General features: G+C 38.8%; 1 protein-coding gene and 1 non-coding gene across 4 annotated transcripts in view; both read right to left on the bottom strand.

Annotated features, from left to right (window-relative positions):
* ZFR (zinc finger RNA binding protein) overlaps nt 1-19,209 on the bottom strand; it is a 45,060-nt gene that overhangs the window by 16,536 nt on the left and 9,315 nt on the right. For 2 of the 3 annotated variants that reach the window (XR_012657870.1, XM_075078179.1), the window contains exons 3-12: nt 14,890-15,172; nt 13,042-13,186; nt 11,984-12,202; nt 10,476-10,723; nt 9,308-9,499; nt 6,615-6,915; nt 5,506-5,699; nt 3,696-3,815; nt 2,610-2,755; nt 2,077-2,239 (exon numbers count right to left, since the gene is read on the bottom strand). Coding sequence is in view for 2 of the 3 variants with exons in the window: in XM_075078179.1 (XP_074934280.1) it covers nt 2,077-2,239; nt 2,610-2,755; nt 3,696-3,815; nt 5,506-5,699; nt 6,615-6,915; nt 9,308-9,499; nt 10,476-10,723; nt 11,984-12,202; nt 13,042-13,186; nt 14,890-15,172 (2,011 nt within the window). In the remaining variant the exon portion in view is untranslated. The remainder of the gene's footprint in view (nt 1-2,076; nt 2,240-2,609; nt 2,756-3,695; nt 3,816-5,505; nt 5,700-6,614; nt 6,916-9,307; nt 9,500-10,475; nt 10,724-11,983; nt 12,203-13,041; nt 13,187-14,889; nt 15,173-19,209) is intronic. The other variant, XM_075078180.1, reaches the window with a different exon arrangement.
* On the bottom strand, nt 17,771-17,905 carry LOC142050853 (small nucleolar RNA SNORA66). The gene has a single exon (XR_012658163.1). It is a non-coding gene; the product is annotated as a small nucleolar RNA SNORA66 (small nucleolar RNA).

Raw genomic sequence — 19,209 nt, 5'->3', positions numbered from 1 at the left:
CTTTCCCCACACTAAACTGATGCAGTTTCATGCCAGCTGCAAACCTGATGAGTGTGCACTTACTCCAGCACCTTTCAGAGCATCCCCACAGCACCCTCTTTAGAGAAGCTGGCAGCTCATGGCTTAGACAGATATACTCTTCACTGGGTGAAAACTGGCTGGCTGGGCCCAGAGAGTTGTGAAGAACGGTGCTAAATCCAGCTGGCATCCGGTCACAAGCGGCATTCCCCAGGGCTCAGTGTTGGGGCCAGCCCTGTTTAATATCTTTATCAATGATCTGGATGAGGGGATAGAGTGCACCCTCAGTAAGTTTGCAGAAAACACCAAGTTGGGCAGAAGCGTTGATCTGCTGGATAGTAGCAAGGCCCTACAGAGGGACCTGGACAGGCTGGGTCAATGGGCTGAGGCCAATTTTATGAGGTTTAACAAGGCCTAACGCCAGGTCCTGCACTTGGGTCACAACAACCCCATGCAACGCTACAGGCTTGGGAAACAAGTGGCTGGAGAGCTGCCTAGAGGAACCTAGGGGGTACTGGTTGACATCTGGCTGAACATGAGCCAGCAGTGTGCTCAGGCGGCCAAGAAGGCCAACAGCATCCTGGCTTGTATCAGCAATAGTGTGGCCAGCAGGAGTAGGAAAGCAAATGTGTCCCTGTAGTCAGCACTGGTGAGGCCGCACCTTGAATGCTGTGTTCAGTTTTGGGCCCCTCAGTACAAGAAGAACATTGAGGTGCTGGAGCGTGTCCATAGAAGGACAACGAAGTTGGTGAAGGGTCTGGAGAACAAGTCTTATGAGGAGCAGCTGAGGGAGCTGGGGTTGTTTAGTCTGGAGAAGAGGAGGTTGCAGGGAGACCTTATTGCTCTCTGCAACTACCTGAAAGGACGTTGTAGCGAGGTGGGTGTTGGTCTCTTCTCCCAAGTCACTAGCGACAGGACTAGAGGAAATGGCCCCAAGATGAGGTTGGCTATTAGGAAAAATATCTATACTGCAAGAGTGGCCAGGCATTGGAACAGGCTGCCCAGAGAGGTGGTGAAGTCACCATCCTTGGAGGTGTTCAAAAAAATGTGTAGACATGTCACTCAGGGCATGGTTTAGGAGGCCTGGTGGTGTTGGGTTGATGGTTGGACTTGATGATCCTAGAGGTCTTTTCCAACCTTAATGATTCTATTATTCTGTGATTTTGATTCTAGTGTCCAGAGAGGGGCCACAAAATTGGCGAAGGGTTTAGAGGGGAGGCATTATGAGGAGCATCTAAAGTCACTTAATTCACTCAGCCTGGAGAAGGGGAGACTGAGGGGAGGCCTAATCACAGTCTACAGCTTCCTCACAAGGGGAGGAGGAGGGGCAGGAGCTGATCTCTTCTCTCTGGTGATCAATGACAGGACCCAAGGGAAGGGCAGGAAAATATGTTGGGGGAAGTTTAGGTTAGGTATTAGGAAAAGGTTCTTCACCCAGGGGGTGGTGGAGCACTGGAACAGGCTCCCCAGGGAGGCAGTCATGGCACCAAGCCTGATGCTGTTCAAGAAGCACTTGAACAACGCCCTCAAAGATATGGTATAAATTTGGGGTTGTCCCGTCCTCCAGGGACAGGAGTTGGACTCTATGATCCTTGCAGGTCCCTTCCAACTGAGGACACTCTGTGATTCTGTGATAAGGTGCTAATGACAAATCCCAAGATAAACCCATGTGGTACTGCACTTGTTACTGACCTCCAGGCAGAGTATGACATTATGCTCTGGGACTGACAACCCAACCACTTTTTATCCATACTTTTGTCCACAATTAAATAATGTTGTACAATGCAATTAAATAGAAGTAGTATATAAATCTAGAATGACTTGTATTTCAGAACAACATTTCTCTTCAAAGCATCCTTTTGTCATTTAGGTGGACTTATTTTGGAAGACAGGTCCTCCTACACAGCTTCATTAGCATGTAATTTCTTTTCTACCTTTCCAAATCCTTTATCAGGAAACAAAGGAGACAACTGAATTAGCACTGAATAATTCATAGTTCTTAACTGCGCCTCCTGGTAAGTATTACTTCTTTTGGGTTTTTCAAGGTAAGAAACTCACAGCTGGTCCTTGGGGCTGAGGAGGCAGTCCTGGTCTAACTCCCAGCAGGCCTAGAGGTCCTGGAGGACCATGAGGATATCCTCCATCTGGCATTCTGCGACGGTCATCCCAGTGATGCTGCTCTTCCTCCATTCTCCTCCAATACATGTCCTCTTCATACCGCCTGAAGTAAATCAAAGTGTTCTCTTTATATAGCAGTTAGTACTTACAACCATTCTAAATACATTCTTGTATGTCCTCACTACCCCATTTCTAGATGTCATAATCAAATATGAGTGAACTCCAGAAGGCAACTAAAATGAACGGTCATTTTGAAAGTGGGTGTGAATTTATAGCAAAATAGTAAGTCTGCATTCCTCAGGGGGATTGAACACTAACAAACAAAAACCCCAGAGGGATAATGAAAACTTAAAACATGACAGTACAGAGTTCTCCAAACAAGTGTTCAAAATAAGTAACTACAGAAGCAGAGCTAGTTGTAGACAATCTGACTGCAGCTTTGTCTCATTCATTGATAAAACAGCATGCATTACCTCATTTCCATCCTCCAGCGTTCTTCTTCTTCTCTCCTTCTCCAATATTCTTCCTTCTGCATCTGTTTCCTCATCTTCTCTTCTTGAATTTTTCTTGCTCTAATACTGGGCTTTACTTCTACTTGTAAGTCTGGGTTTACTTTTTTCTAGTTTGGAAAAGTAATAAATGAAATGTTTTTCCTCATCATCTCAAGGTTACAGAGTTCTTCTGACACGTTAACACACACTACTGGTCTATGATAAAAATCAAGGGGCGTAAAGTGAAATTTTAGAACTACACTGAATGAATAGTTGAAGGAAAATCTGTATCCAGTATTTTAAAGGAAAGAAATAGCAACATATTACAAATAGCATGAATCCCCTCTTCACTTATATGAGAACAAAGCAACTTAAGTGTTACATGAAATACTAAGCAACTTGCTGTTCATTCTGTAGTAGGATTACTACTCTATAGCCTGAAAAAACATTTAATCTTCCTGATGACCTTTTACTGAAGGATGCCTCATACAGGGTATAATTGGGAGTTAATCAATAAATTTTTCTGTCAATTTTTTCCCTTCTTTTATCCCTCTCATGATCATGCAGGTCCTTTCTATCTCCTGTGACCACAGTAGATTCTTCCAATATAATCTTAGAGTAATCAAAATGCACACTGTATGTCAGTACAGGTGTCTCTCTATGCATGACTAAAGTATCTTCAACACTTGCGTCTCATGTGTCTCCACAAAGAGTTTATCCTGCTGAAAACATTGAGTGTTACTATTTTACACTATTCAAAATGGATAGCAAACAACATATAGAATCTACTGATGCTTACATCTGTTGTACCATATTTTAATGTGCAAAGGTGCCTGAAAGCAACGTTCAAAATGTTTAAAAAAACCCGAACAAGAATACAGTTCCACAGTCTGCATTACTTCTTTAAAGACAATACTCCTTAACTTGTCCTTAAGACATTTGTCTAACTTTTTTATATGCTGTTTACTCAGAGTACCTACTTCTGTCTAGCCTTTAAATGTAGAACGCATAATCAGTCAGCTGACATCTGGTGACTTTTCAGATAAACGCGTTAGGTTTTCTACTAACCTTATACTGAAGTCTGTGCCGTCTCCCTTTTAAGTGCATCTCCTTGGCATTAGGATCATTAAAGCTGCATTCACAAAGTTTGCAGTGAAAGCGGATCACTTTTCCTTCATCATTTCTTACCTGGAAAAGGAAGTCATAATACATTTGGGTTTTGTTGTTTTTTGTTTTTTAAGGAAAAAAACCCCACCCTAAAACAAAGCTGATGTAAAATTTAATCTAATTCAGCGACACTAGATATATCTACCTATCTCAAAACATGCTAAAAATTTCACACAATAACTGAAAGAAGGCAAAATAGAACTTTCAGTTCTGACAAACACAGCACTGTACTTGGTAGTGAACAAAGAATAAAGTTCTTCCATTCTAAAGAGTATACAGCTTTAAACTTGAGCCTGAACACATTTTGTTCAATAATTACAACCCTATAAATCATGAAAAAATTACGTCAGACTTCATCCTCACATCTCATGCTGCCCACATGAAGAATGCCCCACTGAGCATAAAAGAAACATGCACAATAAAACATATAAATATATGCACAAGCCTTTGCAGGTTCAATGACTTGTCATTCTTATCTTCAAGGAAAACCTAGGGAATTATAGGTCAGGCAGCTTCACCTTGATCCCTGGGAAGGTGATGGAGCAGCTAAACCTGGTAACCATTTCCAGGCACGTTAATGGCAAGAAAATCACAAGGAGTAGTCAGCATGGCTTCACCAAGGGGAAGTCATGCTTGATCAACTTGATAAACTTCTGTGGTGAAATGAACAGCCTGGCAGATGAGGGGAGAGCAGTCGATATTGTCTACCTGGACTTCATTAAGGCCTTTGACAGTCTCACCAAAATATCCTCCTACACAAGCTATTCATGTATGGGCTGGATAAGCATACACCGAGGTGGACAGAAAATAGCCTGGATGGCCAGGCCCAGAGGGAGGTCATCAGTAAAATGAAGCCTAGTTAAAGGCTAATAACTAGCAGTGTACCCCAGGGGTCAATACCATGTCCAGTCCTGTTTAATGTCTTCCTTAATGATGTGACTGATGGGGCAGAATGTACATGCTGGGTGCCACCGAGCTGGGAAAGGAGTCCGGGGTCCTGGTGGACACCAGGCTGAACGTGAGCCAGCCGTGTGCCCTTGCAGCAAAGAAAGCAAATGGTCTCCTGGGCTGCATTAGCCAAAGGATTGCCAGCAGGTCGAGGGAGGCGATCTTTACCCCCTCACTCAGCACTGGTGAAGCCATGCCTGGAGTTGTGTGTCCAGTTTTGGGCTCCCCGGTACAAGACACATGGACCTATTGGAGAGAGTCCAACAAAGGGACACAAAGATGAAGCAGGGACCGAAGCATCTCTCCTGTGAGGAGAGGCTAGAGTGTCCCAGCTCTCTCAGCTGAAGAGAAGGCTGAGGGGGGATCTCCTTAATGTATATAAATAGCTGAAGGAATGGTGCAAAGAGGACAGAGGCAGGCTTTTCTCAGTGGTGCCCAGTGACAGGACCAGAGGCAATGAGCACAAACTGAAACGTCAGAGGCTCCCTCTGAACATCAGGAAACACGTTTTTACTGCAACAGTGACCAAGCCCTGGCACAGGTTGCCCAGGGAACTTGTGAGTCTCCATCCTTGGAGATACTCAAAAGCTGTGTGGACATGGTCCTGGGTGATGGGCTGTAGGTGACCCTGCTTGAGTGGGACTGGATCCCCAAATGACGCCTGGAGGTCCCTTCCAATCTCAGCCATTCTGTGACTCTGTTTCATGTTGAACAAGTTTTCGCTAGAATAGTTAAAAAATAGTACACGTTTTCATATCAATACCTCCTCCACGTAGTCATGGCCCACAGGCTGGACATCATTTTGCAAGACAGCAAGAGTTGTGGGAGTCACTGGTTCAGCTGCTATGTCTGGTTTTACTTCCTGTGTTTGTACTGTAGCAGCAGGAGTTGTTTTAACACTTTCAGCTGACTTCATTTCTTCTAGTTTACTTCCTGTTGTCTGAAGCTTATTGCCACCTACAAATTAAAAAAGTTAAATTGTTAGCTTTCATAACATGAGAATGTGATTACACATGATGTGCAAACTGAAGACTTTATTTGCAGATATCAGCATTCTGACCAAAGCATTATCAGTCTTTTATAATTAGTTAAAACTTAAACATATTTTAAATACAAATAAAGATTTTTTTAAAAGCAAGTTTAACAACATTCAAATTATTTAAACATTTGCCTTTTTATTTTAGCAAGAAAACCTTTTGCTTTATATAATTGCAATTTTCATTATTCATTGTCATCCTTTTTCAAATGAGAGAGATCTGAATAGGAACAACTCAGCAAATACATTTTAATAATCTCTTTTTTGTCATCAGATAATTTTTTTTAAATTAATCCGAAAGAGTACTTGAAAACCTTACTGTTTACAAACAAACTGTTTGTACTAACAAAGGCAGTATACTCTCAGTGTTGCAGCTGCATACATCTTTCCTTCAAGAGCAGGGTAGCTTATTGTGGAACAGTTGCTTCCCATCTCTAAACGTCTGTCATGCTTATTTCAAAAGTTTCTACTGTTAAACTTCCACTGTTACAAGGATGTTTCAGTTACCAACTGCCAACCTACTGCAGGTTGCCTTAACAGACCAGGCTATAAACTGAAATTAGGACCAAGTGGACTATAAACAGCAATACTCCAACATCTACTACATAGGAAAGCAAAGGTGGGAGAAGCCTGCAAAGAGAGGTCAGGTGGAGACAACTGGCCAGAAAACACTATAAATTTTGAAGCAAAACTTCTATTTACATGCTTATTTTCACCTATCAGTAATTCTCTTAAACACAGTTACTCATGCATAAAGGTAACTAAATACATTTCTATTTGCTGCACTAAGTCTTAAAAATCTATAGAATAGGTTAGGTTTCAAAATAAAGACTGACTTCTGTACTTGCCAACAAAGTTTATTTTCGGTGTAGATATTTTCTTTACAGCTATATTAGCAGCAGTTGAAGATGTTTTGTTGTTGGATGCAGTGTTAAGTGGTGTGTTTGCCATGGGAGTAAGAATTTTCACTGCAGAGGATGCAACAGAGGAATTCACAGTACTGCTGCTAGTTGCTATATTTGAAGCAGAGGCAGTTGGTTTGGAAGTAGATGTGGATGTCGAGGAAGGAGCTTGGGTAACCACATTTGGTTCAGTTGAAGGAATGGGTTTGCCAAGTTTTGTGTGCAACTTTACTACCTATAAGAATAAAGAGAAATTCATAACATGATCTCCCTGGGATAACTATAAAAAACAATGTAACACAAGCATCATAATTTAAAAAATTAATGTAACTAAACAGTCAGTTATTGCTTCTTTACAAAAAGTGATCTTGGCAAAAAAAAAGAAGAAGATGCACATGTAAAAGCTCTTTGTCATCCATAACACAGAAACTGTTAACAGTTATCTCACATAGCTTATTTCCATTAGAAATTCAGACATTTACTCAAAAAACTGTAGATAAGAACAGAATGCCAATAAACTCACAAGGAAGAACAACTCAAGGAAACATTTTGCTCAAACTGTTTCAGTGTGACTGTCTTGCTGCCTGGCTACTTTTCACCCTCCCTTCAAAAAGTGTAGTACATTGAACTATTTTGGTTCCAAATAATATTTGTAAATAAGAGTAATTTACTTCAGATTCAACACTGTCTCTCCTGATCAAATTTTAGGAGCACTCATATTAAAAGAATTTTCAGGTTACCTAGCAGAACTGAAGAGATTCCTTAAAAAAAAGGGCAACTGCAAAGACAGCTAAGGAGGATGCGATAGGCATGTTTCAGAGCCCTTTAGCATCTCAGAGAAAGCAAAGAGGTACATGCTTATTCTCAGAAGAAATATACAGAGGCCCTTCCACAACATGCTTGAGATAGAATACTACTTCTTTTTGATGACAGCTGTCCATCACGTGAAAAAGCAATGCATGTAGTCCATAAGAACAAAACATGCAAAATCAAAACTAAAGACTGAGTCTGAAAGTAGCAGTAAAAAACCATAAAAGTCTTCAAGCGATGCCTTTAATGCAAACACATGTACACAATCATGATATGCACTGTACATGTATACAAAACTGTATACATACACTTCTTACATTTTTGTTATTTTTTAAGTATGTTCCCCGTAAGGATACAGACACATTAGTGTCATAGAATACTACAAATGTCAGTTCAAGCAACTCTTCAAAATTACTTCTTTCTAGCAGAATGCACAAGATTCTTCAGTGCACTACAGAAATAGAGTCCTTTGAGATTTCATTTTTACACTGATGACAACCTAAATCAGCTGTGGTTAGCGACTACCTGTGAGGAAGAGAAAGCTGCAACCAAATAGGTAAGGATAATACATACTATACTGCATGTACCTATGGCATTACTTGGCACAACTCAACTTTTAATGGTACTTAATGAAAGGACACTAGGCAAGTCTACCCAAATTATAATTTTTGCCTTTGTACTAGCAAAAGATTATATTGGAAAATTGTTTTAAATCTGCTATAAGACATATTTTAATAGGAATGGTGCTACTGATGCCACTTCATACAGTGTTCTCAGATGCAAAAAGCTTGGTCTATTCTCCCAAGTTAATAGGGATAGGAAGAGAAGAAATGGCCTCAAGCTGCATCAGGGGAGGTTTAGGTTGAATATTAGGAAAAATATCTTCACTGAAAGAGTGGTCAGGCACTGGAACAGGCTGCCCAGAGGGGTGGTGGAGTCACCATCCCTGGGGTGTTCAAAAAACATGTAGATGCAGCACTTCATGGCATGGTTTAGGAGGCACGGTGGTGTTGCGTTGATGGTTGGACTTGATCCTAGAGGTCTCTTCCAACTTTAATGATTCTATGATTCTATAAAAGCTGAATACTGTATTTGTTACTGACATTAATCTTTCCACAGCTATGAGGAAAATCTGTAATATCTAAACAAACATTCTACATTTACTGTTGTATGACCAAATTTAAAACACAGGTCACAGGGGTCCACAGCGCAGCCCACTGTCTTTATTCCAGAATGTCTACCTAACTGCATGCAAACAGTAGGGAAAACATGCTTACCAAGTCTTCTAAACATACTTATTATGAAGTCTACTACAGGACACTGTTCCTTAATCCCATATGGCAATTTTCTTTGCAAGAAATACCAAGGAGTGATGTATAATAGTCCTGTCCCTTGGCACTGACTCAGCTTACAGCATTTTGAAGTGCACTGAAAGCTTCACAGGACCAGATACATAAGACCGATGTCAAGAGAAGTCTTGAAAAGAGTCAGGGGGCGCAAGTGTGTTACTGCATGTCCTCATTCACTCTTTTTCCCATCTTACTCTACACCTTCTTCCTACAATTTACATACTTCCCCCAAGACACCCTCTTCTCATTGACGCCATGCCAATATTTTCCCCCCCCTTTCTCCCAGCAAGGCCCTACTAATAGTAAGCTTAAAGATAAGTTTGAAACAAAAAGCAGAACTAAACATCTTTAAACAAAATAATCCAAATTCTATTGTTCCTGCGTGTTTTCTCCTCTCTAAGATGAGAAAAAGTGATGGGAAGAAATATATGACTGACTTCTATAATAAGAACAAGAGAAAACTCTTACTTTCTGATGCTTGGCTCCACGGATATGGGCAGCGTAAGCATCTGCCCCTGTACAAGACACATCACAAAGCTCACAGCGCAACTGATTCTGAGTTCCACGAGCAGAAGTGCTGCTGTTATTGGTGTTCTGGGAAGCTTTTAGTGCTGCTTCTTTCTTTTTGTGTTTCTGGCCTTCTAAGTGTTCTTTATAAGTCTGTTTAAATTAACAATACACACAATAAGCTGTCTTTGTACTGCTCATTCACCATTCATGTGAATACATGTAATATAGAATATAGCTTAAAATGCATGTTTTGTATAAGAAATAATCTAAGGCATTAGCAGGCCACTCCTAAGGCCAAGAAATTTTCTTCACCACCGCCAGGATTCCACTTTAGGTAATACAATAGAGACTTTTCTCCTCTAACTTCTCACTTCCTTAATCAAGTACTGATCAACAGATATTACCATTGGAAATTTGGTATGATCAGAAAACTGCAGATTCCTGCATTTCCTTCAATAATTCTTGATTTTGAATTTTCCTCAAACTACAAGACCACAGTAAGTGTATCCAAAGTACTAAAAAACATCAATTCATAATAAGGTAGCGTATAAATAAGCTGCAAGGTATAAGCAAACTGTGCTGAAAATGAAATGCAGAAGTTGATATTTCTTCCTATACAAAAACTGACAATCTACAGAGAAGGCAAGGTGGGAAATAATGACAAGTTTACCTAAGGATCAAGAACTGTTTAGCCAGACACACAAATAAAAACTCTACATAAATTGGTTTATACGCACTTGTACCCCCTGTGAAACTAAACTGGGATGCTGGAATACAGTGAAGAATAAATTTTCCAGCTTACCATTCCCAGAATTTATGCAATACCATACTTCTCAAAAGAGTGTGTTCTAAGAAGTTTGCTATGCCAAAGCAGCAAATAAAATTCAAAGTTTAGCATCTTTCTGAAGTCCAAAGTACAGCTGAAGCTTCTCTGTTCAAGCTAAGGGGATGTATCTTTTTGCCTTCTCTTAGGAAGAATTTCTATAATAGCACACATTTTCATTTAATTATTTCTTAATAGAAGTACAGAACCAGATCTTAAAAAAAACACTCTTAAAGGGGTCATTATTTTAGCTATAGAAATTATGACTAAAGTGTGTAGCAGAATATTACATAATACAGGTACCTGTGGTCCAGCACAACTGATCTTACAAACATCACAGTAGTGGATCTGGGGCGGTTTGGGAGGTTGTTTTGGTTTCAGTTGCTTATTTTGGAATGGTGCCTTTTTAGTAAAGGTGGTCCCTGTCCAAGCAGCTGTTGCAGCAGCAGCAGCAGCAGCTGCTGCTGCCTGTTTCTGTTGCTGCTGCTGCTGCTGGTAATAGGACGATGCAGCCGAATACACTGCGGCTTCATAGCCAGAATAAGAGGTACCTCAAAGATCAAAAATAAAATAAATGTTACATCACTGTACATCATGTATCAATTACATAATACACTAATTCAAAACATGTTGCATAATAGAGCTGGGGGGCAGGGCAGGATATAAATGATTTACTGAGATCTTGTTAGGCAGTTTTCTTGATGTTTCACCGTACACAAATCTATAGCTACCAATTGTATCAGGAATGTGTTTGATTTTAGATACCTCTTTGCAGTAATCTTGCAGGTTATGTTAGATATATTAATTTATCGCTAAAGAATATGCAAAATTTCCTGGTACATCTGGTAAGACTGAATATGATGTAATGAGAATTTTAATAAAATATCTGTCAAAGACCATTTGATGTAAGCAGTCTTCTAGAAACAGATTTACTGTTCAAGTTTCAAAATAGCAAGGAAGACAGACATTATGCAGAGGAAGCAGGAAAAAAAAAAAAAAAGAGACAGAATGGCTAGTGCTGTTATATTCTGTTTCACTGATTTAAGTCGTTTCAGTGCAGAGAAGCTGCTTGGCTGCTAAAACCTGGCTATGCAGTCCTTGATTTCTAGTATCAAAGTTGAATAAATCAAGGAAACTGGGATTTCATACCTTTGAGCCAATTTTCCTGTAACTTTCCACATCTACTGCTTCAACTATATTAATCCTTTGATCAGACTGTCAAGGAAGTCTTAAAATCCCTTTTTAAACAGAAAACAGAGTTCAAGGGGGCTATATTATGCCAATTGATTACTACCTGGCCATAAAGTTAATATCTTTTAATCTTTAACTACTTTCTGGATTTCTAACGTTTGAAGTCTTTGTTTCAACACCCATTCTTCTCCTATTTTGGGTCAAGACAACCCAAACTTACAAGATTTATATTGGACTGCTCCTGCCTGTCTCTGTGACTGCTGTTTGATCGCAGCATGCTCCCTTCCAATATCCCTGAGTAATATTTGTGTGGATGTGTTTCCTTATTTTTACTATCCCCTATCCTTTCTCTCCAAACCTTACTGTAAGTCACAAAACATGGTGCACAGCGCAATGCCAATGCTTTGTATATTCTCACGTGTAACAAAATAGACACGCACAAACATCAAACCTCTTTTAAAGATACAACATAGTATTTTGCCATTATAATGACTTAACTGGTTGATACTTCTCACTAGACTATGACGTAACTGAACACAAACTGCTAAAATCCTGAGTATTTAAAGCCTCTCCTGTAACAACTGCAAAGATCCCAGCAACATAACATGCAAAACTCTTACCAGAGTAAGTAACCGCTGTTGTACTGTACGTTGCACTTTGAGTATAGGATGGAACAACAGTAGCTGCAGCTGCTACTGGCTGCACAGTAGAGGATACCGGATATATAGAAAACGTAGTTGTTGCTGGACTTGGGGTTGCAGGTTTTATAGCTGTCACTTGTCGTGTTTGCTGGGCTTGGGTATACTGGGTTGCCCCCTGACTATATCCAGCTTTTGGAGCTATTAGCATAGAAAATAAAAGTGTACAAACATTGGTATGTTTTAGCTGAATGAAATGCAAACCACAGTAACTGATATTTAACGATATGCTGGGGAATAAACAGAACAAGTGAGTTTGATTTTGGTTTTTTTTGATTGGTTTTAGCGTTTTGTGTTGTGGTTGGTGGTTTTTGTGGGGCTTTTTTTGTTTGTTTTGGGGTTTTTTTTAAACACAGTCAGAGTTAGGCATTTTATACCATGTATCACACAACTGTTTAATAATGTCACAGCTCACACTAGTAAGCCTCAGATTTATGTACATATTTTTAACTGTGCTGCCATGTTTTTTTAAACAACTTTCTCATTCAATGGTTTTACTACAGTACAATAAACCAAAGTATACTTAAACTTTCCTATTATTTCTAATTAAATTAAAAAAGTAAATAGGATTTATGCTTTGTAGCAATCATGATACCAATAATTAAAGAACTATATACATTAAGTACCTAAGAATTAAAAAAAGAGAACCTTGCCAACCAAGTTATCATCTGAACCCACCACTGACTATGTGAACCTACTTCAGCAAGGTTCCTAGACAAATCAACAAAAAGTTTGACTGGAAGTATGGTTTGAGTATATTTAATAACAATCCAAACCTCAGAGATAACTACTTATAGCAATGTCATAATAACAGCTGAGTTCTAGGTGCAGCAAATTTTTCTACACATTGACAGAGATTATATGACGAAGAACAAACAAACAAAAAATCTGGATAACGTGAGAGATTAAAAATAGATTTTTGAAGGTATTAAAGTAGTACACAGACTGTGTATAACAGAAGTTTAAATCATGACACCCACCTGTCTGGTAGTAAGATTCAGCTACTGAAGGCTGAGGCTGGGCGGCAGCAGCCACAGCCGCTGCAGTCGCTGTTGGTTGTTGATAGTATTGTTTGCTGTCATAAGCTACAGCTGGGGCAGTAGATCGAACATAAGAATAGGAATCCTAAAAATTCAAAAAAGAAAAAATGGCAAATTTCTTCTGTAAGTATATATCCGGAGTAATAAAAGTCATTAGCACAGTCAAAGAAACAATGTGTTTTATTCTGGTCTACTACAGTAAATTTTAAAAAAAGATTTACAGATACAGAATACACAAATAAATCCATTAGAGAAATTAAGTTTATGTTTACAGATACTTCAGGCCTGAAAATAACCCTGATGGTCTTTTTCATACTTAATACAGGAATTAACCTCATGCTATGGTATCAGTTTCCTTACCAAATTCTTTTTGTTACTGAGAAGCAACTACTCTCATTAGTATTTCCAAATGACTGTATCAGATTACATCTATGTAAAATATGAAGTAAAAATAACCACAGACCTCCACAAAATGTGGATTTCTACAAACATGACCCTATATTGGCTTTAAAAATCCCATCATTAACAGTACTTTTCTTGGTCATACTTTTTGAAGTATGAAAGTGATACTTCTAAAGCCTTCTTTACTTTTTGGTGTACCAACTAGTCCATTAGGGAACTATATCTAGTCTATAACAGCAAGGCAAGTAGCTCATTTGACACCTCTAGAACTCAGTAGATGGCTAGTAAGCTTAGGACAGGACCTGGAAGCCACTTTATGTATGTACAAATATTCTCTGATGCTCACCATCTTTATGGTGAAGAGTTGATCAACTGAGGGATAGCAGGGCATGAACTACTATAGTGGAAATGTACTAATTCTTTTTATTTCCAAAAAATATAACAATAAAATCTCTTTTCCATCCAACCTGTGTAAACTGGCTTTATTTTATTTAGTTTAGGGAACTCTCTTTTCTGTCTGAATGCATCTGATAACTGACCTCGTAATTACAAGTACACATGCTACTGGAAGCCTCATACATTACAATTCATTGCCATATGTAACAAGTTATAAAAGCTGTACAAAAGAATTGAGAACATGCAGCAATAATATAGTCCTTTTTTTAAACAAACCAAAATACTAATCAGAACCTAGATAATGTCTTCATAAGTTTAGGACTAAAAAGTTTAAAAAAAACTATTACAAGAGACACACTGTTTCAACATCCAAGATGAAAACAGACAAAGGGTTCCCTTTTGTAGAAGCCTGTAGTCTCACAAGATTAGTCGGTGATCTCACAAAGTGCACCCCAAAACTACCCAAAGGGTAGTCCCTCTCCTAGGACAATCCACTATCCTCATATGTTTGGTACTAGAAATCCTGTGGCACCAAGGAATCTGACAAGGGAACTATTTCTACCTCCACTGAAAATTTTAATCAGAACAGCTTTTTCAGCTACATCAGTTCCATGACCTGGTTTACTGCACACCACTCAAACATTTAAACTAGCTGAGACAGGACAGTACTACTCTTTTCATCAGTAGTTTCACAAAAAGCACTTGGAAGTAAACGTCAGTTCATTGCTTATTGTGTGAATGCCTAAACCTTAGCTCCTGCTAGTGCTATAATGTATCAGCTAGTGCTGATAATCCTCTACCCAGGCCATATGAGACTGCAGTCACTTAACATTCTATCAGTTTTCAGAACTAAGTAATTTGAGTTGTACTCAAACTGTGATTCACAGAAGACAAAAATAGAAATATCACATTCCTTTACCCAAACAGGCCTCTTCCTTTTGACATATCATTTAAAATCATACAACTGAAGTACTTTTTTATGGAACCCACCTGGTAATTCTGCGTAGTCACAGGAGGTGGCGGTGGTGGAGCTTCTTGTTGCCTCTGCGTATAACCATAATCTGTAGCTGTGTGTGCTGTAGGATAGCCTCCATACGCAGCAGCTGTTGCAGCAGCTGCAACAGCTACTGGAGCAGGCCTAGCTACTGCAACTGTAGCTGCTGCTGGGGCATAGGCTGCAGTAACTGTGTGCGCAGCGACTGGTGCCTGATGGACAGTGTAGCTAGCAACTGTAGTTGGATGGGAATAAGCTACACCCGAAGCTGGCTGCTGGCTATATTGGAAAAAGACAGTAAGTAAATAGATTAATCCAACATACTAAGCTAAGGCCTACACATTTCAAAATCCCAGATTTGATTAATGCTTGTCTGTTCTACAAAGAGACCTGGAGCAGCTATCTATCCATCCGTACACTTTAATGGCTTTTATTACCTCTCTTCTACCTTCATTAAAAAGGCTGTATAATTTTGAAGTTTCTGTGGTTGCACACATATCATGCAGATATGACTTTCTTAGCATGGGGGCATTTGTGGTGTTTTTTTGTTTTGTGCTTTTTTTAATTTTTAATCAGTGGAACAGAAGTCTTTCAAAATCATACAGAAGTCAAACTGTTACCTTTTCGTGACCGAAAAGTTTTTAAATGCTTCAGTAGTTCTTCAATAAACCTGACATACCTGTCAAATTAAGAAAAATACTACTGTTCTGTTAAAGCTCATTACTGTCCTCCACTTGTAGGAAGTTTTTCAATAAACCATATTAAAGTAATGAGATTTTAAAGACGTCCATGAAAATTAGCTCAGAACTCTTACGTTTAAGGCACAGACACTTTAAATACACACCTCTGATAGGGGACTTCTCCCACAAAAGTTGAGAATTACAAAAGCTGGCCCCACTTGCTCATGCAGAAGTCCACTGCCCCACAACATGAAGCATCAAAAGAACTGACAGTCAAATTGAGAAAGACAACTACTACCAGAGCTCTGGCAATCTTCCAGGCACATGCTAAGATTAATCTGCCTCTCTAAAATTTGCAGGTAAGACACTAATATGGGGCTATTTACTGAGAATGAGTAAATACTAACAGCAGAAATAAAAATGATGGCTTCAAAGGTTTAATTATTTAAGCAGAAACTAGTATTATTGTCCTATATTGATGTGTAGCTGCATTATGATGACACACTTAGAATAGTTATTTTGATTTCTAAGCAAATAAAGTGAACCAGGCAAAATATCTTTATCTGGAACAATGATACAAACTGGGGATTGAGTGATTATTCTGAATTTTTTGAGTACACTTCTTGCACTGTTGTTCAATAATATTTAAGAATCTCCATAGCATTTCATATGTCCATTACACTATTAAAAGATAATTAAAAAACAAACTCCAAGCCTATTGAAGAGGTAGAATCCCTTATTTTTTCAGAAGAAAAATAGAAAAATGAAATCTCAGGTGAAGCAAACATACTCACAGGCACAACAGAACTGTAGTATGGTTATGCTCAAAACCAAAAGGAACAAGTTTCAGTATTTTTTCCTAAAGCCTGCAATATTCTCTGACATAACTACCAGAAAAAAGCACCTTTGAACTATACATACTATTATTTTTGCAGAAGACACTTCCGTAACTCCATTGTGTTTATTAATTTTTATTTATGTACTTGTTTTTAGAAAAACTGATTTTGCCATTTTAATTACAGCAGAACCCATCAACTTCAATATATTAAACAAAACCACTCTTACAGCAGAAGCAGAGAAAATACTTTATTGGACTTCCATGCCTGGACTCTACCTTCTTCCCATCATAGGCCCCTAATTGCTTAAAAGACCACTTGCATTCCATCCAAATTTAACTCAGTTGTGAGTTGTACTCACAACTATGTTTAATTTTATTTTCAATTTCTTAGTGTAACGGTAGAAGGAAAAGTGCTAAACCACTTTAGTGTAGCTCCCATTACTGCCCAAAACAATTCCTCCTACTTGATGTACATAGAAAGACATACATAGGAAGAGTCTCTGTTTTATCAGTTTAAGGTGAGAAATCAGGCTCCACCAGAAAATTTGGGAAGACAATTTTATGCTGGTAAAAGCGAAGGACAGTCTATAAAATTAGGCTGCAATATCTACATAACTAACTACAGAAGTGTAAAATATTCACAAATTCTGAGGTAATTATCATATATATCTACTAAAAACACATTAAATTGAGAAAACAGACAGACTGTTTAGCTCACAGTGCAGCTGAACACATCAACAGTCCAACATCACCAGCAAAGAAAGTCTTGCTCCACTCTATCCCCACTCGCATTCTTCCCTCCTCCCATATACCAAACCAGCTATGCCATCATATTCCATCCCTGGTGCTAGTTCTGCTACTTGTCAAGCTAATCAGTGCATTAATTTAACTCACTAATCTAGCAGAAAATTGTAAGAATTTTTTTTTGCCAGGCTCATCTTCTAACATGGTAGAAACATTGGAGCTTACAGAACAAGTCCGCTGAGTCCCAGAACCTGCGTAAGTTATACAACGGAAAGCAGCGGGGAAGGGGTGGGGGGGGGGGCAGGCGGAATGGAGGGGAAAAAGAACAGGGACCTGTCCAGGAAGCATTAACTTGGCTTTTCCAAGTTTCTTTAAACTGTGCTGAAGTTACTGCTACAAAATACTATACAGTGCTCACACCACACTATGAACTAACAGTAACAGTCAGTTTATCAAAGAAAATGTCTTTGTTCTCAGAATACATATGATTAAAGCTACCTGACAGTTTTCAGTACTTAATATTGTGAAAAGATTATGACCATTATCAGCAGAACTATTAACAAGATTCTGGTACAGACAGTGTCATTTCTTCCGTGCTATTTTTGTACTGAAATTCCTTATCATGGTATAGAATTAACAGCCCAAATCACAAGATTTCTAAGGCTAAGAGTTCTATGACCATGTTTACTTTAGCAAACCTGTTCCCCTTGCTTCTGCAACATCATGCAGAGCTAGTGATCGAGTTTGCAAGACTGTGAGAAAAATATTCTAGAATTGACTACTGCTTCCTTTTTAAAAGTTATTTTGCCATTATATGACAGAAACTCACATGACATCTTTTCTAAATTTATGACATTACTTTTTTCCCCACACGGTCTTACTGAAAACCTTTTAATATTAAGATGAGCAGACATTTTCATGGAATTGATTTACATAAAAATGTTTTTGTGCCAACTTCTCCATTTAACTTACAAGAGTCTCTATCCTTGTTTGGTGATTAGTGCCTCATCATATTTGCTCCTCCTAGATTATTTTGCCAGACTCCCTATTCCACTGATCTTTCTTGTAGTTCATCTGTGCACCTACACTAGTATTATCTATTCTTCTTTCTTGACCAGCGATGGCAAGAACTGCATGAACCATTTCAGATGAGGTTTCAGTTGCGCTCCAGACAATGCTTTCTTTCCAAACAGTCTAGCTTCCTCAGAGCAGCTTCTTGTAAAGTTACCAGTGTATTGACGATATCTCCTTGGATCAAATATCATGACAGGCCATACTAATAGAAATACTAAATAAGACTAAGAACCAATCCCTAGGCAACTCCACTGCAATTATTCCCATTTGCTAATCACACTTCTAATTCTACTAACCACCTCTACCACCCCCTTCTCTACAATTCTTTTACTAATCTCTACCTTCAGTAATAATTTTCCATACTGCATCACAGCAAGGATTTCAATTTTGTCCCAATAAATAAGCTTCCAAAAGATTGAGATCATGTTATTAGAGCAACAATGAAATACAGTGTGTCAGCTGAGTTACAGTAACAAACTGCATGCATGTTCTTCACCACAAAGTTAGTTATTCAGTTTAGCTTAATTCCTCGGTACAGTGGGAAAAAGTTGAACCAAATTACTCTGTATGTTCTGTGGGTTAAGGACATGCAAACAGGTACTGCAGCACAGCAGACCAAGAAGTAACTTAGCCAGTTTTCTGGAATTCCACATTGAAAGAAAGATGATAATAAGGATATCAGACTTTGTTCTGGGGAAGAGAAGATTTGATCTAGAAAGAAAAGTGGCTAAGTTACCAGGTCAATGCTTTCCTAATGTGAAAAGATACTCAGACCAATTGTCTTTATTTACTAGGTGGAGCTTAAAAAAAAAATCACAGAATAATTTAGGTTGAAACAAAGATTTGGAGATCATCTGTTCTAACTCAGTGCTCAAAGCACAGCTAATTTTGAAGTTACATTAGGTTTTTCAGGGCTTCATCCAGTCAGGTTCCAATCACCTCCAAGAACAGAGACTGCAAGACTGCTCTAGACAACCTGT

Source organism: Phalacrocorax aristotelis, chromosome Z, assembly GCF_949628215.1.
Source record: "Phalacrocorax aristotelis chromosome Z, bGulAri2.1, whole genome shotgun sequence".
Lineage (NCBI taxonomy): Eukaryota > Metazoa > Chordata > Aves > Suliformes > Phalacrocoracidae > Phalacrocorax > Phalacrocorax aristotelis.
This window is presented reverse-complemented; position numbering and strand designations above follow the sequence as displayed.